At 35.4% G+C, this 21,238-nt stretch overlaps 2 protein-coding genes across 5 annotated transcripts in view; one reads left to right on the top strand and one right to left on the bottom strand.

Moving 5' to 3' along the window:
* The window catches only part of LOC125237560 (latrophilin Cirl), a 277,700-nt gene extending 274,030 nt beyond the window's left edge, over positions 1–3,670 (top strand). The window contains 1 exon segment of the mRNA XM_048144688.1: positions 1,518–3,670. Coding sequence (XP_048000645.1) covers positions 1,518–2,348 — 831 coding nt within the window. The 3' untranslated portion in view covers positions 2,349–3,670.
* A 1,068-nt stretch (positions 3,671–4,738) lies between these two features.
* On the bottom strand, positions 4,739–20,813 carry LOC125237471 (growth/differentiation factor 8-like). 4 transcript variants are annotated; one of them, XM_048144580.1, is made up of 4 exons: positions 20,666–20,813; positions 9,803–9,843; positions 8,700–9,124; positions 4,739–7,275 (listed from the first exon to the last, which is right to left on the bottom strand). In XM_048144580.1, the coding sequence occupies exons 3-4, from the start codon at positions 9,060–9,062 to the stop codon at positions 6,892–6,894; spliced, it is 747 nt and encodes a 248-aa protein (XP_048000537.1). In that variant the 5' UTR covers positions 9,063–9,124; positions 9,803–9,843; positions 20,666–20,813; the 3' UTR covers positions 4,739–6,891. The 4 variants fall into 4 exon arrangements, with proteins under 4 accessions (XP_048000537.1, XP_048000536.1, XP_048000535.1 ...); XM_048144579.1 differs by having other exon boundaries at positions 9,278–9,843; XM_048144578.1 differs by having other exon boundaries at positions 8,700–9,843.
* Positions 20,814–21,238: the final 425 nt, after the last annotated feature.

Consider the following 21,238-nt stretch of genomic DNA (forward strand, 5'->3'; position numbering starts at 1 on the left):
AAACTTTGTATAGTGACTTTTGATGTCATAATGATCAATTTTTATTATGAAACCAAAGCTGAAATGGCAAAATAAAATGTGGCTGTTCCATACAGTCCGACTGTCACGATACGCTCATTTCTATAGAACTGCCAATTTTTATCGCTATTTCAACATTGGTCCCACATAGTAAATGTTGTTCATTGCAACCTCAAAGTCACTATGCAAAGTTTCTTTCTATTTCTCCTCGTTTACTTAATACTTTGTACCCCTTTTCTCAAGACTATGGTCACAAAAATATTCTACAGTATTACCTAACGCGCCCTTAGATGTTTGACCCTGTACGTCTCACTGTTACTACATCACTATCATTCTAATCAATAGAAGTGACAGAATACCAACCGTGTCCTTAACCATATATTACGTTGGTTACTAAATGTGACAACCCTGTTAAAGGGATGTGACATAGGGGGGGGGGAGGGGTCCAAAAACCTGAAATTTGGTGTGACGTAAAACTGTAGGTGAAAAATGCAACAGATGTAGTGCGAAAAGATTTGCCTTCGTATTTTTACGGAAACGTACGAACGTGTCATGCTATTTCAGTCAGTCTCAGTACAAGATGTACTGACATTGACTGATTTAGCATGACAAATACAAACGTTTTCGGAAAAATAATGAGTATCTACTATTCTGCACCACATTAAACGCTGAACGAAAAGTAAAGCCAGAAAGTAGCCGAGGTGACAATAATTTATCTTAGAAGCAAAGGATACGGTAGTGTTTCTCTGTCACTCTTCCAGAAGTTCCAGATGAATGTGACAAAGACATTGACGTTTTGTTCGATTCGATATGACGCGTAAGCGATTAGCCACTTGGCTTCACAAGTTACGACTGATATAAATATTTCTATAAATGATTTAACTTTCGATTGCCATTTTCTGTTAAGGATTGTCATTTTGACTAGGCTCTATGTGACCTCAAGTTTCCTTGAAGTGTTAAAATATGTGGTAATTATTGTGATTAAAATATTTGTTGAAAATTTTGGTTCTGTATTATTCTGATTGATGTGCGAATAATAAAATGTTAATTCTTAAAGTAGTAAATCTTTAGCTTTAGTGAAACCTTAGTGTCCTAGTAGTCTTTAGTATAATTACCATTATCTGTTGATGAGATGATTCTCTTCCAAAAAGGTTTCTAGTCCTCAGAATTATCATTGTGCATAGTTTGATATACTTACTTGTGTTAATTTGTTTCATCCTTCCAACCTCCACTGTGTTAACAATTTTTTGTCATTAGATGTCATAGACTATTGCACATTACATTGAGCTGTTTAGTAAATTTTTGATTAAACTTCTAGTTGTAAGATTCTTCTAAACATTACATTGTTCACTCTTATAATACTAGTTGCAATACTTACCCACTTGCAACTCATTTGTTAATTCATTTCATTTGTATTTGTTGTTTATTGATTGCACATGTTGTACCTAGAACTTACCAGTAACATATCACCTCATATTAAAACATCGTTTATTCCACAGAACACTTCTTCTAAGCACCACCCAAGTGGGACATCAACGTTACCCCATCACGACACGCTGTCCCGTCAGCTCGCGGCGCAGACCCACCTGCACCCCTACAGCGAGTGTGACGCCGCGCTCCACCCTCCCCCCTCGCCCCGCCACGACGAGCCCCACCACCAGGGCTACAACACCACCCGCAGCTACAACCACGACTTCCGCAACCCCCATGTTTACATGTCGCAACACTCTCCCGGCTCCCAGGAAATGATCTTCCGCAAACACTACAAGGACGAGAACAGACGCAAACACCACCATCATCACGGCAGCCAGAATATCAACCATACCTATTCAGAGATAGCGTCTCAGCAAGGAAGAATATACAGACGCGGATCCGAACAAGAGTTCCGCGTCATCCAGGACGACCCGGTCTACGAGGAAATCGAAAGAAACGAGACTCTAATGTCGGACATGTCCGATGATAACTCCGGCCCCGATAATTGTAGACAAAATCCGGGCCACCACGGGTCTTCCAGCTCCAAGTTCTACGGAGACCACCGGCCTCTCATCTCGTACAGCCCGGGGGAAAGGCATCATCATGACCAGGAGCATTACGCCAAATACGGCAAATGGGATACGATAGAGCGAGCGTATGATCCTAGACATGCTTATGAAAGCGGAAGGCTCATGCATCCCGCTTATCATCAACCGCAAGAGAATAATATGAGGGCTTTAGCGGCGGTTCTGAATGGAGAGAACAATGTCGTCTGTCATTTGGAGCCCCACAATTCCTACGACGTTTACCAACCGCAACAAGGCAATCCCAGGACTGTCTCCCAACCGAGTTTCTAAGGACTGAACCCAGTGATCGAACGATAAGATTGGAACCGACGAATGTGTCAATCGAACGTATGTTTCAGTGTTAGTGATAGACTCTGAGTGAGTGTACAGATATAGCGGGTGATTTTTTCTATGGACGTAGTATAGAAAAAGATCTAGCGACGCATAAAATAGCGTTTGTGTAGGAACTTGCCATAATGCGGACTTTAAAATAACATATATTTATAGACGGTTAGATTGTAAAAGTAACTTTAAATCACTTTTTCCACTGTGATCCTATTTAAAGATAACGGCTCAAGTTCAGTGTTACGACCATATTTTCTTTATATGGCGGATTTAAATAGCAATTTTGTATATACGACTCTTAGCGTTTAGTGCTAGGCTCTTAGTACTTCCAGTGTGTCCTTAATATTTCTATCTGTCGACTTTCCTTTACGATCATGGCATTTTATTGAGTACGTTTGCGATATTTGTGTAGGTACGAAAATCTGTGATGTTTCCTTTTTTTATTTTACGCTTTAGATTAGGGCTCACTGTCTCGAATAATATGTAAAATTCACTGCCATAACTTATTTAGTATGGTTTTAACTTATTTTTGTGACATATAATTTTAATAATTAAGTTATACTTCGGCAGGTGTAATTATGAACTGCAGCTTTTATACTTATTATGTTTTTCGAAAATATTTCAAAAAATCCATCCAACCTATTATAGACTGACACCACCTCGATGTTGTGCACTTTTCTGTACATTAGAACTTAGTGTTAAAATACTTAAAAATAACAATAAAATATATTATTTCTACATAAGTAGATTTAATTTTAATGCCATGAATGAAACTGTTAATTTTTACCGTAAAACTAAATGTTAAGGAATTGTTTCATAGAATTGATACAAGTACAATAATGTAACTAACTGTACTCTTGATTTCTTGTATATTTTGGATCGATTAAGCAATATATTTTAGAATGAAGTATTTGATAAATGTTTGGCCATTTTTTAATACTGTTTAACAACGTAATTATAGTAATTGTAACATTTATATCATTTTAGCGAGGCCAAAATTTATAAAATACTTTTTTGGGAAAATACGAAAGAGTGGGATGTATTATTTTTTGTATTCGGTTCAATACTAGTCCACCTTCGCCCACTCTTGAATACACGACTTGTACATTTCGTCATGTGTATTTCTGTTATATTTTTTGTTTTGATTGTATTTTAATAACGTTGACGAGTATATTAATGTAAAGTAGGAAAAACAAAAATGTGTAAATAATTTAAAGTTTATATAATAAAGAGTGGTTGTTCTCAGAGGATATCCACAAGGGAAATTATATTATTGTTTGTGTTTTTTTCTATATAGGACCCCTTTATATTCTTATATAAAAGTAAATTCTAAAAGGAAATAATTTGTTTTAAACTCGACTCAGCTTTTCATATAATGCACTCCATGGTCCCAAGATACAGGCTTAGCCTAGTTTGGGATCCGCCAGAGAATCCATTTTATGTATTAGGTACTGTGCAATGTGTAACAATTTTTTTTTAATCGAGTTCTGCTCAACTTACACCTAGTTTTTTTTTAGAAAAAGTAGAAATTCTTTAATTGACTATTATACAATAAACATCAACCGTTTAGATCTTTTACTGTTTGTTGGCAGCTGCCTAAAGACTCTTCTTTAGGTACTAGAAGAGTCGAGTATAAAAGTATAAAACTATAAAAGTTAAAATAATTTTTAAGAAAAAAAAACCGCCTTCCTTTAGTTTGGGGTTCTGGTGATAAATACTTTCAAATGTTGGATTATGTTATCAATTCGTCTGTATATTTTTTAATGTTTGTTATTCGATATTTCCGTCATTTCTGAACCAAATTTGAAAAAAAATTTCAAAATCGGTCCAGTAACGACGGAGATATCGAGGAACAAACATAAAAAAAAATAAAAAAATTCAGACGAATTGAGAACCCCTTCCTTTGAGATTTGGAAGGCGGTTAAAAAATATTGAGTATTCAGGACCGGTTCACTAAATGTGGATTCTACCATAAATTAAATATAACAATATCATACCATCCCATACATTAAAATGCGACCGCCTAAGACCGCGCTTACACTCCACCACACATAGATGGCGCCACAAAAAGAATGTCTTGTAGCTTTCGTTTATACTTATAGATAGCGTTAAGTGTCACTTTTGACATAAATTTACGGCTCGGAATTGACACTTAATGCCAATCTAAAAATAATCGGTGGCAACAAGGCATTTTTTGTGGCGCTATCTATGTGTGGTGGAGTGTAAGCGCGTTCGTAGGCGGTCGCATTTTAATGTATGGGTTGGTATGATCTTGTTATATTTAATTTATGATTCTACAGACGTGACTCTAGTGTACCTAAAAATAAAAGATATCATATTTGATAGACATATATTTCCATATAAAAAACAGTTTACACCCACAAAATAATACGAATTGTAAAACATGAGTCGCAAAATTTATTTAATTAATATAAGAACACGAAAATGTTAGTATTCTGTTTAACTCAAGATACGCCAAACTTATACAAATGACCTAATATTTATTACTATATATATATTTTTAAACATTACAATTTTTCCACATCCAAAAGTAAGGAGATCTAAAAAGGCACAAAATGCAACTAAATGCCTTGAAAATGAGATCTATTTTTGAAAATTCTACATTCAACATTTTTCTTAATCTTACTTGATCTTACTTTGATCACGCCAAATTAATACAATTTAAGGGTAGGCACTGATATATAATTTGATAATTGTAACAAAACCTAGATGATTAAGCACCACCCGCTATAACATTTTAGATAAGAAAATACAAACATTTTGAAACACGATTAGAAAATTTGTGGTAAGATAAAAATGTCACAAGAATTCATAAATAACTTACATATCGTCACTACTTTTAAAAAAACTTGTATCTTCGTCTGTCAATGAAAAGAAAATTGTAGTAAGTATGTATGGAATGCATAAAGACTTACTGCGTTTTAACTTTGAGGAACAGCGTGAGATACCTACGAGATTTTTTAAAAGTAGTGACGATATATCAAATTCAGCTTTGTAATAAAAAAGCTGCAAATTCAAGTAAAATTGAAAGAATAGAAAGGCACTAATTCACAAATCAAAAGAATGATATTTTTGTAAGGCTATAATTCGCAAACTATTTGATAATATTTTTGAAACATTAAAATATATACTTAGTTATATTAATTATTACACTGTGACAAATACATGCTTATATTATTTAAGTAGGTAGGTACTAGATTAGGGGCACTTTTAAATTTATTTTAAGCGTCATATATTTGATACAGTTTAAAGTATGTCCAAAATAATTCCGAAAAAATCGTAAATAAATCAGCTAAGTATTTTTCGGTATTTTTGCAGTGCCATTTCTATTTGTGGCTTAAAGTATAAATGCAAGTAGGTACAAAACGAGCATGTCTCAATGTCATGCTTATCATTCGTTAAAATTCAATTAAGGTTCCTAGCTTAACATTACAGAAGATAAACCTAGAGCGTAAGGAAAATATGACATTACGAGATAAAAAGTTGCTTAAAGACACTCATGTCATTGCTGCTAAGGTAATAAAAGATAAAGAATTATCGTCTCGCCTTAATAACGCGTGTTATCAGGGCAGACGACGAACATTTTTTTATTGATTTTAATTTAAAATTTCATCATAACGAATATGGGTCACGAATATAGCGACTGGTTAATTAGTCTGACTGCGATTTAAGACAAAACTGATAATAAATATAGATAACTATCTTTTTTGAAACAGCGTCCTTAAACGTGACGTAATTGGTAGTTTAGTCAAAGGATAAAAAAGTACATTTATAGATCAAGTTGTAGTACCCATACGCAAATCTTACGTTTGAAGTAAATCACTAGAAAACTAAAGCTAAATTAATATAAGAACTTAAAGATAATGTAAAATTTCGAAGATGAACCAAAAAATCTAGCATTTCTGAAATCGATAAGGATTTAAATACGAAAATGAATGATGTTGCTAAATTAGAACTTATAGTAAGAGCGTCCATTACACTAAGATGTACAAACGTAGAAATTTACAATGTCACACGCGCACACAACACAAGGGATTCGCAGTCTTCAGCCAAATATCACAAAGGGATAGACTACACTTATGACTCCAAGCGAATGTAGGTAAGTATCAAATATAATAAGAATCTGTAAGTATACAAAACTGTCAGCAAAACTAATAAATGTAACAAAAAATACAATAAAGTTTATATATAAAACCAGATCCAAAATCGAAAGTAAGTAATAGGACATCATGAGTTTATAATGTGAATAGTTAGATTACAATGAATGCTGGGTTTTTATAAAAGGCTTAACAATATTTAGAAGACAGTTGTAAGCAATAAGTAAATATTTATGTATAATTTTAATGGGAAAGTTAAAATCAGCGCTGGTCAACAAACAAGTTTTGATGAACATGACAATTTAGAGAAAGAAGAAATTAAAAACACTGGACTGTTCGCTTGGAGTCTTAGACTAGGCAGGCAACTGTCGCTATGAGCAGCCACAGCTCTCCACCACCATGCCAGGGATCGTGCCGTAGATGATGTTCAGATCATGGTCGAAGTACAGCATGGAGATACTCGACATCCTTCTGGGAGCACAACAAGGACCTCCGCTTCCTTGCGGCGCTGCTAAATGCACTAAATGTGTGTGAGGATACTTCTGAAGGAAGCTATAAGGACATTCTCCACTACAGTAGTTCGCGTCGTACTGTTTTGGGGCTATGATCCAATCCCAACCGAACTCTTCGAAGTTTACTACTAGGGGGTAACGGCAGCATCTTGCCTCTTTGGAGTTTTCGTTGCAATCCATGCCGATATTTCGCCTTATCCTCTTATGCGAATTGTCCTTTAGACTTACTTCTATATATGGCATCTGCAAAAAGAAAAATATCTGCATGTAATTTTTGAATATGAGTAAGGTACAACGGGTCAAATCTCGACTGGGGGACAAATGTAAAGAACTAGTCCATTTTTTCCATGTTTTACAATGTTTGCATTATTAAATAGAGTGTCCATGTCCATGGAAGGCGTGTTCAGTGGATACATGTAGAACTCAACATCATAGTGTAATAATAGAAAAAATGGATCAGCTACAATTGCCCCCCAGTCGAGATTTGTCCCGCTGTACCATATCCCTATTTGTTTGAGTAAAGGAAATTTTCCCAGACAAGTTATATTTCTCTAAATCTTGGTTGGATAAGGACGTAAAATTTTAATTGGCCAGAAAACTACTTTAAGAGCGTTACAAAAAGTATACCAAACTATACCTACATTTTGGTTAAACATACACAACATGTTCATATCAAATGCACATAGGTACGTATATCTGCATACTACTGTTTTTATCAATGCAATGTAATTATGAACTACTTTCGTATCTTTATTAATTCTCGGAAATCATTATTTTTACCGCCATATCTAAACCTGTTGGCTTTAATTAGCAGGCGGATTACCTACCTACTTTATGATGAAGCTTAACCATTTTATCGCTATTTGAAATCTTGAAATATTTAGTACACCTTGTTGTCTCTAAAAGCGTACATTTGAATAGGTATTTTATGATTTATTGCTAAATGGACCAATAAAAAAGATATAAGCTAGAGTAAATAGAAATTCTGGTTTCATCTACATAAACCGTCATATTACCTACCTTAGTGACGTGCAAGTTGCGGTAACTTTCCAAAAAAATCTTAAATTTCTTGAAAATTTCACGAAACTTTCACGAAAAATAAAGGGAATTTAAATTTATGAAATGGAAAGTTTCGATCCATACAATTGTCCATAAAAGTACGGAAAGTTTCCGAAGTTTTCCTATGAGAAAATTTCAGAATTTTGGAAACTTTCCGTCGGCACATCAGTATAACCTTCCTACACTGACACAAAATTTGCAGCGATTATAACATTTGTAGCGCTGTTGTGTACAATGTACATGTTCATTTGACCAATATTAACTTCAAAAATTATCTCTCTCCACAACCAACTGTTGCCGTAGCCGAATGGCATTTCTGCGATGTGAAACGAAAACGAAACGCCGCGAAAAGTAGTCTGGATCTGTCAAGCCAATACGAAAGACCGATAGAGATAGATATCTACGAGCGTTTCGTTTCGTGAGTGTTTGTGCCATTCGGCTACGAACAATTATGTGCTATTGTTGGGATAATTTTGCATCTAACTGTATTACTATTCAAGAGGCACACAGGCACTTCATAAGCGTATTGTAAAATACATCTAAGTACTTGAAAAATCAACTTTGCATTTACTTTTACTGTTATAATTTATAATACTTGTGCAACTTACCAAAGCATTATTTGATTCAGCGCTCGGATGCGGTACAGCTAACCTCAACTTATTCCTCGAGTCTTGTACTCTCACTACTATCTCTAACCCCTGTTCCCGTGGCAACCTAAAAAACTCCGCCACCATACTCGTCACATCCAACTTCAACCATTTCCCCATCTTCAGCTCTTTTCTCGACATTTTCACTGAATTTTCCGGCCCATATGGCACGGCTGCCTTATTATTATTGTGGTTTCTAGTTACTCTGCTAGGTTGGATGTTTATGGTGAAATGATCTTCTGTATAGTCTATGGTCGAGTTGTGTGTCGGCAACTCTTGGACGTGAATGTTGAGGACGGCCGCGTCGACCTCGTTTTCGACCATTTTATTGGAGAATTTGAAGGTGATGAGATTCAGACCTTTGAAGTGGCCGTGCCTCCGCGTATCTGTGGAAAGGAATTTTAAATTTTAAAAGATTTGTAGTGATACAAGAAGCTGCTACACAACAGATTACCCGAAGTGTAGACATTACTGTGTTGGTCTAATTTAGTGCAAATTTTACGCAGTATTTTATTTGTATTACGCAGTTTTTCATTTACCAATATATCAGTACCCCGAAGTATAGATATTTTAGTACTTTGTTAGTCTAATTTAGTGCTAACTCTTTTGCGCAGTAGTATCTTCTACGCAGTTTTTATCTACCAATCTATCAGTGTCCAAATTTCTAACACCACAAGCAAACACAGATTCACACACTCACAATTCCTGATATTTCGGGGCCGCCACCCCTAATACCGGAATTATGAACACTTTCATTCACCTCACATACCTTGTGGATGTCAAAAATTTAACCATAGCCGAACCTTCGCAATTCAGTCATTGTAATAGTTTAATTTAATGTTTTTATGTTTGTTGTATTCTGACCCGCTTTGTTAGGTTTTTTTTTTTATTTACTTATAGGTAAGTTATATTGATTTTTGTTTATAAAATTCTGTATTTTTGGCCCTACTTCATTATTAATTCAATTTAGTTCGAATATTGGCAACATGACAATTTATCTTGGCCTATAAAAACTAATTTCAAAATTTATTGTTTTAGATATTTCATTTAAATAGTTTTTGAACTATTTGAGGTGTTGGATCCGATGCCCCGTAGTCAGCGATACCTGAAACAAAAATGAGATAAATTAATACTTAAAAGTATTAATTCATATTTTGTCGCATTTTTAACCAACTTCAAAAAGAGAAGGAGGTTTCAATTCGACTGTTTTTTTTATAAGTTTAGATTGCTGTGCCCTTGCAGGATCTATATTATGTACCTCATCAATAGAGATCTAATATGTATGCAATAAATGCTTATGTGTTAAGCATGATTTGGACTTCATTTACTCTCGAATAATATTTATCATATATTATTTAAATATTATTTTGACCGATGTTTTGTTTAGTCATTCAGATGCTAGACCGAAAGGTGCCGAAAGTTATTAGATGTCTAGTACTCATAAGACACATAGTTTTACGACCAGTTGCATCAACCACGTTTGACAGACACATCATGGTCACGCAGCAGAGGTCTATGGAACTTCCCATACAATAAAATTTAACGAATGCTTTAACGGTGACAGACGGTTCGGTGCAACTGGCCATTACACTGTGTCTTATTTAGTTATTTGGAAGATATTCGCCATCATAGGCCGAATCTAAAGATTCTTTAAATTTATTTGTTTAGGTAGGTAAGTGGACTGATAGCGGTTCGATGGCAAAACTTCGGGTATTTACGTCTCTTGATAACATTAGTAACGGCTGGTAACGGTCAGGGCTCGGATACCGGTTAAATTTTCAAACCGTTACGTTACGTTACGTTACGTTACGGCTTAGAACAATATAAACCGGTTTATTCTGCAGAATGATAGGTAATACATACTGTTCTAACCAAACAAAAAACTCGCTGCGTGAACTTAGGTATTTAGGTGCGTCTCGCCGCTCGTCGAATAAACCGGTTTATTTCGGTTAAAATAAAGTTCTCATAACGTTCGCGTTCTGTAAAAAGTTCGGAGTAAAATCGAAATAAACGGGTTTTAACCGGTAAAAAATAAACCGGTTCCGAGCCCTGGTAACGGTCATCATCCTCATCCTCCTTGCGTTATCCATCTGCCACGGCTCATGGCAGCCTGGGGTCCGCTTTGACAACTAATCCCAAGATTTACGTAGCACTAGTTTATAAGAAAGCGACTGCCATCTGACCTTCCAACCCGAAGGGCAAACTAGACCTTATTGGAAGTCCTTTCCTCACGATGTTTTTCTTCAGCGAAAAGCGACTGGCAAATATCAAATGACATTTCGCACATAAATTCCGAAAAACTCATTGGTGCGAGACGGGCTTCGAAACCCGCGACCTCCGAAACGAAAGTCGCAGATAGGTACTTACCGCTAGGCTACCAGCGCTTACCAAAAACCAAAGAGGATCGAGTGTTATAGAGAGTTACTGTCAAGTAAAATGTGTAATCACAGTGCATAGACTGCCATCTCTCGACAGAGGCTTAAAACTTTTGAACGTCAGATTCGACAATTTGCCCCATATTCTTAGCTTGATATGTGTTAAAATGTCAAATATGAATATTAGCGCCATCTAGCCGAGCATCCCCCAAAGTGAAAGGTGTAACGCCATCTAGGCCCGGTACCTTTTTCTCTATGGCTTTGAGGTACGTTTTTTTCTTAGACTTTATCCGTCTATACGGAGTTACATAATACGAGTATATGTCTTTGCCAAAACATAACATTAACATTAGTAACGGTGTTGACAAAAAAATTATATCACCCCACGACCACAGAAGTCAGGGCATTCATACGGAATAATTTCAACTACTTAATCTACTTACTCATCAAAGAGCAGCTGATTTCTGGAAATTAAAATACCTCGCACAGGTGTTCTAAAAATACGAGTTCGTTCATCCAATCGGAAGGTCGGCACCGTTTAAAATACGTTCGCGAAAACCAGCGAATCTCATAAATCCCCAATGTTTACAAGTCTGTCATCGACTGTTTAGCATAAACTGTTTCACCTTGCCTGACTAATTGTTGGGCCATAAATATATCTGAGTCCTAGATTTTTTTGGAGAACACGTGTACCAGAAAAAGCAGGTGTTCTGAGTGCCTAGCAACGGAAATGCTGTAATGATTCATTTATCTAGGTTGGGTAGTTTTTACCAATTTTTTGACACAGGCATTCGTGTTTTGGGAGCTCTATAAAACTTTTCAGAGAGCTCCCAAACATCTTTACTAACCAACATGACAATAATATGTATACATATCTCTAAAACAATGACAATAAGGTCGTGTATACTTATATTTTGAAAGGCTGATTTTTATAGATGTTTGTGAACTTGCCTGTAACTAGTGTACAGTCGCCGGCATAAATAAGTGATGATACCTGTACCTTGTCGCTTTTAATAGTTTGACAATTTCGTATGACATTTCAAACAAGACGTTAATGTGACAAGGTACAGAAATCATCATTTATTTATGCCAGTGACTGTACCTACCCATTAAAGCGAGTAGAAATCTAAGAAAGGTTAATTCTGTCCATTTAGCATCATACATATATTAAGCGAAAAAAATGGCGTACATTGAAGCTAATATTTATTTTGAATAAAAAATAAAAAATAAAGAATTCATAATTTTTAAAAGTCGCTAATCAAACGTCGGTCAGTTTGAAGAGTATAAGTAGGTACCTACAGTTTATTTTTTGTTTTTGTTACAGGCCTCACCCTGTATAATCTGCCTGTAACTTTCGTCACACCTCCGACACTGGCGATCAAATATATTGAAAGAGACGCATTCCTAGCACACAGTCTTAGTAATGCCAAAGACATATGTAACTCCATATAGACGGATAAAGTCTACGAAAAAACGTACCTCAAATAGTGTTGTGAATTTAAGCTTTGAGGCGTAAACTACAAAACTCGAGTCGCGACTTTTGAGTCTTAAAGCCTCGAACCTTAAAGCCTCGACCATATAAGCCTCAACCTTATAAGTTTGCGTTGCTGCTTACGAGCACAGAATCCTCTAGCCTTTAGTCCTCAAGCTTTAAAGACTCCTAAGAGTCCTAAGCTTTGAAGGTTTAAGTCTATAAGGTTTGTAGCATTTAAGTCTTAAGAGCTTTTAATAAACTAGATCCTAAGGTCAATAGAAGTAAAAAAAACGTCAAATTAAGGGTTAAAAATAAATACTATCTGCCTATAAAGCTCGTTGATTGAGCTCTTAAAGCTTGACACAGGCCTTCAAGGTTTAGGGGGCTTGAGCTCTCTATGAAGCCCGAGTCTTAAAGACTCACTCTTAAGAGCTCATAAAAAGCTTGAGTCGTTAAGGTTCTGAAACGTTTCTGAGCTAAATCCTTTAACGCTTGAGTCTTTAAAGCGTGAACCTTTAGGGTTTGCAAGTCTTTAAGGTTTAAAAGTCTTCAAGACTAGTCTTATAACAACACTAACCTCAAAGCCCTAGAGAAAAAGGTACGGTGGCCTAGATGGCGTTACACCTTTGGGGAACGCTCGGCTAGATGGCGCTAATATTAATATTTGACATTTTAACACATATCAAAGCATATGGGCCGAATTGTCAAAACTGAGGTTCAAAAGTTTTAAGCTTGTGTCGAGAGATGACAGTCTATGCACTATGATTACACAGTTTACTTTGACAGTAACTCTCTATAATACTCGATCCTCTTTGCTAATGCGCAGTTAATAGGTTGCTAATATTAAAATATACTCGTAATTAATATGACGTAAAACGTCAAGTTTGAAATATTTATTTAAATTGATACGTATTGATACGAAAATTTCTTAAAATATCATTCTGCGGCAACTGACCTTAAAAAACGATTGTGCCGTGTAAAAATAGAACCCATTTAACCCAAAGTTTGATAATGCTTAGGTCAGAAGGTTAATGAAATATTTTGTTAGAATTATCAATTATCATTCTATTAAGTCGCGAAGTTCGATAGCTTTTATCTTTCATTCATAAGTGTTTAACCTTATGAACGGGGAACAAAAAATTAAGTATTACAAAATCATCGAAAAATCGTTCGGAATAATACTCCTAGGGTAAGTACGTTGTCCGAAATCAACTTTAATACAATAAATATTATGATTATTATGTCTTCTTTACTTTGAAATTTAAAAAAAAACCGGCCAAGAAGTGTCGGGCCACGCTCAGTGTAGGGTTCCGTAGTATTCCGTATTTTTCTCAAAAACTACTGAACCTATCAAGTTCAAAATAATTTTCCTAGAAAGTCTTTATAAAGTTCTACTTATGTGATTTTTTCGTATTTTTTAAACATATCATTCAAAATTATTTCCGTTAGTCAGTTGGGGTTGACACACACATGTAGGGTGGGGGGGGGTACTTTTTTTATTTTACCACTTTGTCCTTTAGGAGCGATTATTTCCGAAAATATTAATATTATCAAAAAAAATTGTAGTCAACCCTTATTCATTTTTAAATACAATATATCACACGTTGGGGTTGTAATGGAAAAAACATCAGTCCCCACTTTACATGTAGGGTGGGGGGGGGATCCCTAACAAAACATTTTTTCCACTTTTTATTTTACCACTTTGTCGGCGTGATTGATATATATATTGGTACCTTTCAGCTTTCTAGTGCTAACGTTTACTGAGATTATCCGCGGACGGACGGACGGACAGACAGACATGGCGAAACTTTAAGGGTTCCTAGTTGACTACGGAACCCTAAAAAGGCGAAATATTTATAGAAACTCGGAAGACTCGAACAATTTCGCAAAAAAAACTAAATGGAGATTTTGCGAAAATTCTGTACAGAGCTTAGACAGAATTTCCATCCGTCCGAGTTTCCATCTTAGGACGCGAAGTAAGTATGAGATGATGATGTACAGACATGGCGAAGTTGACTACGAAACCCTAAATAATATACCTAATCATGAAATAAAACTATGGAAACGGATTAAATCGCGTATAATGAATTTAAAATACATCCCGACGTTTCGAACTCTTTGCAGCGTTCGTGGTCAACGGGTGACTGAGGAAAAATTAAAATGTGCAAAAGCTACCCACTTACAAGAAATATTAACGAACCATGACCACAAATAATATAGATTTCTAAGGCAGGTTCACACACTATTAATAAAGCTAGTTATACAATATTCAAAAAAAAAAAAAAAAAAAAATACCATTACTCTGTTAAAATTCATTATACGTGATTTAATCCGTTTCCATAGTTTTATTTCATGAGTAACTATCGCGGTAACCGAAGACAATATTAATATACCTAATTTTAAAGTTTCTGCCGGCAATCGTAATCGTGCAAGTTAAACCTATCCTGAAGTTGCTGGGGGTATCTATTCTACAGCCAGTCACTCGCTACGCTCGCGGTTCAATATTGGAATCTTTCGCTCGGGTATCAATAGCACGTGCGGTTAAACAACAACTTTGCCCCGTTGTAAAACAAATAACTATTTCCGGTGGGCTGCAAGATACAGGCCTAGCCTAGTTTGCAGTCCACCGGATATTGCCTGCGTGTAAAACATTCTGCTTTTATTTAATTAATAAATTTACTTTACTTTACTTTATTTCACTTATCATATTCAAAAACTGCACCTTTATGTCGTGCGTAGACGATATAAAATCGCATTTTATGCTCCACCATACAAATTTTTTGCTAGGGAATTTTGATTCTTATGTACTTGAGATTGAATTCAATTTGTTCGAAAAATTTTAGAAACAAAAGAAATTATATTTTATTTGTTTACATGAAAGTTAAAATTCCATTGAAACCATTATGTACTTTAGAAAGTACATTGGGCGCCACGAAGCTAGAGCACAAAAGCAAAATTTTCTTCTAAAACTACGATAATCGGTGTCAACAGCCAAACAGTTGAAACATATTGCACAGTTTTACTGAGCAGTAAAATTGTGTACCTACCTACCTAGATGACAAAACTTGTAAATAATATGACATTTTATTTTTGCTACAATTTATTAGAATTCTGACATTAAATTTAGTGAATCACATAAATTAGGGAGTCGATTATCGTTCAAAATTGCTCCGAAATGTTTTGACTTGGCAGAAAACCAAGCGTCTGAAACTCTGATCACATATTGAAAATTAATAAAAAAAGAATTTAGTAGGTAGTTGGCGGGAAGCGGTTATTATCGTCACTACTTTAAAAAAAATTGTATCTTCGTCTGTCAATGAAAAGAAAATTGTAGTAAATATGTATGAAAGACATATAGACTTACTGCGTTTTAACTTTGGGGAGCAGCGTGAGATACGAGATTTTTTCAAAGTAGTGACGTTATGTTTTTTGCTTTATGAAAAGTAGGTGTACAACATTTTTTTGTGTGGGAAATTATCTCCTAAATAATCCGTGTGTAGTATAGGAAATAGGTATGCATTTATAACTTCATCAGTTCTCGTATATAAGTTTTTGTACATACTCCAAAATTTACCATGAATTAACTAATTGAGTAACAAAAGGTTCCAAATCCAAAAACAAGGCAAACGCTTTCAGGACTCAGGATCGCGTATGGTTATGACATCACATCATTTTGTCAAATCCACTAGACCATTCGAACCTAGCGCTTGTAGGTCATCTTCAATGATAAGAGTATACTCATAAATATTTACACGTGTATCACCTTTGAAGATTGTGTGATCTCGACGGCATAAGACGGTTATTCTTTTTATCTTGTCTTTTTTAGTTGAAGATTGTGTTTCGTCATGTAGTGACTGTAACTGACTGTACATACCCGTGTACGGAATATGGATGAATTGACGGTTATTCTTTTTATCTTGTCTTTTTTTCCTGGAAAATTGATTTAAAGTTAGACTTTGCTATATATAGCATACAGTCAATATCTTCAGAGAGCCCAATGTCTTTTTATTAAAATTACGCAGGTCAGTTGATACCGTGAACTACAATACATTGCTGCTGCATTTCGTGGCAGTTTTCATTTCGCTACCACGAAGTGCTGAAACAATCTTCCACCACCTATTTGGGAGAACAATTCAGTTGGTACAAGTTAAAACTAAACACACATTTAATGGCACACCACACTATGGTATTCAAGGGCATCAGTTGTTATTACTCATCATACTTTTTATCACATTTTTTCTTTTCGATGTGGTGTTGAATATAAAATAGTACTAGGCGTCATATAAATTGCGATCTTCCAGCATTTGCTGTTTAGTCAAAACAAAAATAACGCGATCCATATGCAAAAAAACATATATGACCCGAGCATTGCCCACTAGTTCTTCCATCTCCAGCTTATTCCTGACTTTCTAAGAACCATTGTCCAGGGGCCCGTTTCTCGAAAGGTACAAGCCTCGTATTACAAGTGTGTTTTCATGACAACCCATACTATTTGACATTTCGCGCACTTATAATACAAGGCTTGTACTTTTCGAGAAGGCCCCAGGTGAGAAAGCAATATAGTCATATATACATAAATTGATTGGTTTATTAGAAGCCGTAGTCCCTCATTGAGAGCGCATCCAGACGAACTATGCCACTCAAGCTAGATCCCATTTCTCAAAACTGAAAGTTACAAGTTACAAGCGGTTGTCAATGTGACAAGTTGGAAAGAGACTTCCGCTTGTAGAAATGGGCCCCAGGCATGCAAATAAAGTATGTACTGTAAAAATAGGTAATATTTACAAAAAACAAAATAAGGTGATAAAAAAGCAGTCATTATGTCAAGTCGCTAATTAAAGTATAACAACATTGAACAAACTCCTTTTATTCGCTATGTTTACTTCACTCCCGGAACCCAGATAGTAAAAGTGGCCTTGAAGGCCTCTTTTGATTGATAAGCTGAATAATGCGAGTATTGTAAGTTATTTCAAGTGTTTATACAGGTTACATAATACACAAGGTAATGAGTAAACACATTGGCCTATTTCACAACAGTCACGACTGATGCCCGACAGTGACACTTCGCCGTTCGTTCCCTGTTCCACGAGACAATATTGATGCTGAGAAACAATGTTAGGTACTTATCAACCCAGAAATAGTCACAGAATTGTCAGTGTGAATGTCAATGTCACTGAGTTCATAGTAAATTTTGGAGTATGTACAGTCACCGTCATAAATAAGTGATGCTTTTTGTCCCTTGTCGCTTTTAATTGTTTGTCAATTTCGTATGACATAAAATTTTTCAAACACGACGTTAAAATGACAAGGTACAGAAATGATCACTTATTTATGCCGGTGACTGTACAAACTTGTATATGAGGACTGAGGAAAGTATTAACTGCATACCTATTTCCTATATTACACAGGGGTTTAGACTACGTTTAGATGGAATACATTTTTCTAAGAGAGTAATTTCCCACACAAAAAACCGGCCAAGAGCGTGTCGGGCCACGCTCAGTGTAGGGTTCCGTAGTTTTCTCAAAAACTACTAAACCTATCAAGTTCAAAACAATTTTCCTAGAAAGTCTTTATAAAGTTCTATTTTTGTGATTTTTTTCATATTTTTAAACATATGGTTCAAAAGTTAGAGGGGGGGACGCACTTTTTTCCCCTTTAGGAGCGATTATTTCCGAAAATATAAACATTATCAAAAAACAATCTTAGTAAACCCGTATTCATTTTTAAATACCTATCCAACAATATATCACACGTTGGGGTTGGAATGAAAAAATATATCAGCCCCCACTTTACATGTAGGGGGGGTACCCTAATAAAACATTTTTTTCCGTTTTTTATTTTTGCGCTTTGTGGGCGTGATTGATATACATATTGGTACCAAATTTCAGCTTTCTAGTGCTAACGGTTACTGAGATTATCCGCGGACTGACGGACGGACAGACAGACATGGCGAAACTATAAGGGTTCCTAGTTGACTACGGAACCCTAAAAAGGTTTATGTCCGAAATAAGTAGAAGCCGTTTGGATGAGTGGAGAAACAATAAAGAGATGAATGCGACACGCTACGGAGTAAACGAATTGTCACTTGTTTACGCGCACAGTGGCCCGTTTCTCGAAAGGTACATTGCATTAGTTATAAATTATTTAGTTAAAAAGATATTTATAAAAGGGGCATTAACACCAAGTGACGCGTTTACTTCAGAGGAACTTGCAAAAATCGAATGAACAATCAAATCTATCATTTTCAACCGGCCTAGCCGAAATGAAAAAATATTTCTTCTAAGGTAGGTAAATTTTACGTTTTTCTTACTCATAGTCACGAGCCCTTTCCATCTAGGACAAAAAGCAAGAGACAAAAAATGGTTCCAAAATTTTATATTATTATTTTGCATTACTTTCCGTTGTACAAAGTGTTTGAAAAATAATAGCGAAGTGGAAAAATTAAATTTAGGACGCTTTTTTTACTGAGTAGGAAAAACATTAAATTTACCTACTTATTTTGGAATAAAAGGAATCTTTCACACAGACAGACACCGATCGAAACACAATCTGTCGCGTCAATACGAAAGAGCGATAGAGATCGCTGGCTGTCGGAATAGACACCCCTAGCAACTTCAGAATAGGTATAACTTGCACGATTACCGGCAGAAACTTTAAAAGTATATTGTATGAAAGCTAATTGTATACGTATATCCCCTTATTCATAAACGTTCACTAAAGTTATCAAGCCGATAAAGTTCGTTTGTCCCTTTCCGACGTATTGGTGTGATAGAAAAGGACAAACAAACTTTATCGGCTTGTTAACTTTAGTGAACGTTTATGAATAAGGGGGATAGTGTATATAAGTATTTTATGTTATATATCGTTGTCTGAGTACCCACAACACAAGCCTTCTTGAGCTTACTGGGACTCAGTCAATCTGTGCAAGAATACTAAGAATGTCCTATAGTATTTTTTTTATTTATTATTAATTTCGAGGAAACATTCACATAATAATTTATTAAAGCTAATTTAGAATTCTAGTTTTGGACCATAACTGGATGGTCTTCATTATCAGCCTTTGCTACACTAAATCTTTCTTCCGACACATATACCAGTTCTGTAATTTAATCCAATATTTTTTTGATATCTAAATAGTTCTCTCAATTTCTTTAGAATCCCAAAAGAAAAGAAAATAATGAAAGTGAAGTGAGTGAGGAAGTTTAGAAAGTGGGGAATGTATCAACGGCCTTTCATAAGATATCCGAAAAATCATTAAATTCTAAGAGAATCAGTGAACCATTAATATCATTTTCTCCATTCTTAAATCGTTGCAGTTTAGAGCCGCTACGCGATCTACTATGTACTTATTTATTATTTGAACAGTTTATTTTTCGTACATCTGAAGTAACCTACTGAACTTTTCTATTCCTATTATTTCAATATGACTAACATCAAAACATTGCACGGAAACATTATAAACTGCCAGATCTTGCAAGCCGCCGTCACACGCAAAAACTTCCTTTTTAACTGAAGTCGCGTAAAAGCCATCATTAGCGCACCTAAGCACTTTTTTCCGCATCATAGCAGCACTATAACAGCTAGATGTATATCAAGGTGCCATAACAAGTATAATCCAGTTTTGTGCCAGAGAATTACCTATCACACATATTCAAGGGCGGTATGTGCCTTGCCGACGGCGCGCGAGTTAGAAACTAAGTTTTTTTTTTTTTTCAAAAGTGTTACGAGACTTACGGGTTTAGGCCAAAATGATTGAAATATTAAGACTAAATAATTATAGCGTTTTGATTAATAAATTAAAAAAAAAAGGAAAAAAAACTCAATTTACAAATTATTAGGTAATTAGGGTCTAAACTGAACATTAAATTTAGAAAAATTCCAAATGCATAAAATTTACGAAGTCATATTTTTTAAACTGAAAATTGAAATTTGTTAATAGTTATGCTTAGCTTCTTATCTGTCAATTTTATTACATGACCTAAATCCTAAATAATTTTCAATAGGTACCTACAATCGAAAACCAAATCCCGCTAAAAATTATAATCCAACAAAAACTTGAACAAAAAAAAAATTCTTACCCATCAACACACTGGCTGCTAACACAACACACAACGCTCAACTCAAAAATCGAATGAACGTTCGAGCATTCCATTTTCAAAATTTATCGCGCCCACACCGCGCAAATTTGATGCGCTCAAGACAAGCGGCGAATTCAGACTGCGAACCGAAAAGCGTGGGCTTGTGCCCCGCGGCAACCGAAGATTAAATCATGCTCTCTTTAAAACACACGCAACGTATTTTTATCTCAATCTTTTACAACATGAGACACATTTTTCATCACATGTGCGTTACACTTATCACTTTTCGTAACGGTGCGCAGTATTTAATTGTTGTTGTTAACATTTAGCAGTATCAGTGAGATTGGGTACAATGGTCAAAATCAGCTTTTTTTTAGATCGTGGGATAAGGAATTGCAATAGGGGCGTTTATTTATATACCTACGGGTAGCAACAGCGTGGACAGGTAGTGATATGTTAGCTCACTCTTGACGGATTCGAAATTCAAATGATGGAATGAAACAATTTACCTTGCGAGAGATGACACAAAACGTACGATCTCTTTAAGAGATGTATCGTAGATTTTTTTCAGCT

This window comes from Leguminivora glycinivorella, chromosome 21 (assembly GCF_023078275.1).
Source record: "Leguminivora glycinivorella isolate SPB_JAAS2020 chromosome 21, LegGlyc_1.1, whole genome shotgun sequence".
Classification (NCBI taxonomy): Eukaryota; Metazoa; Arthropoda; class Insecta; order Lepidoptera; family Tortricidae; genus Leguminivora; species Leguminivora glycinivorella.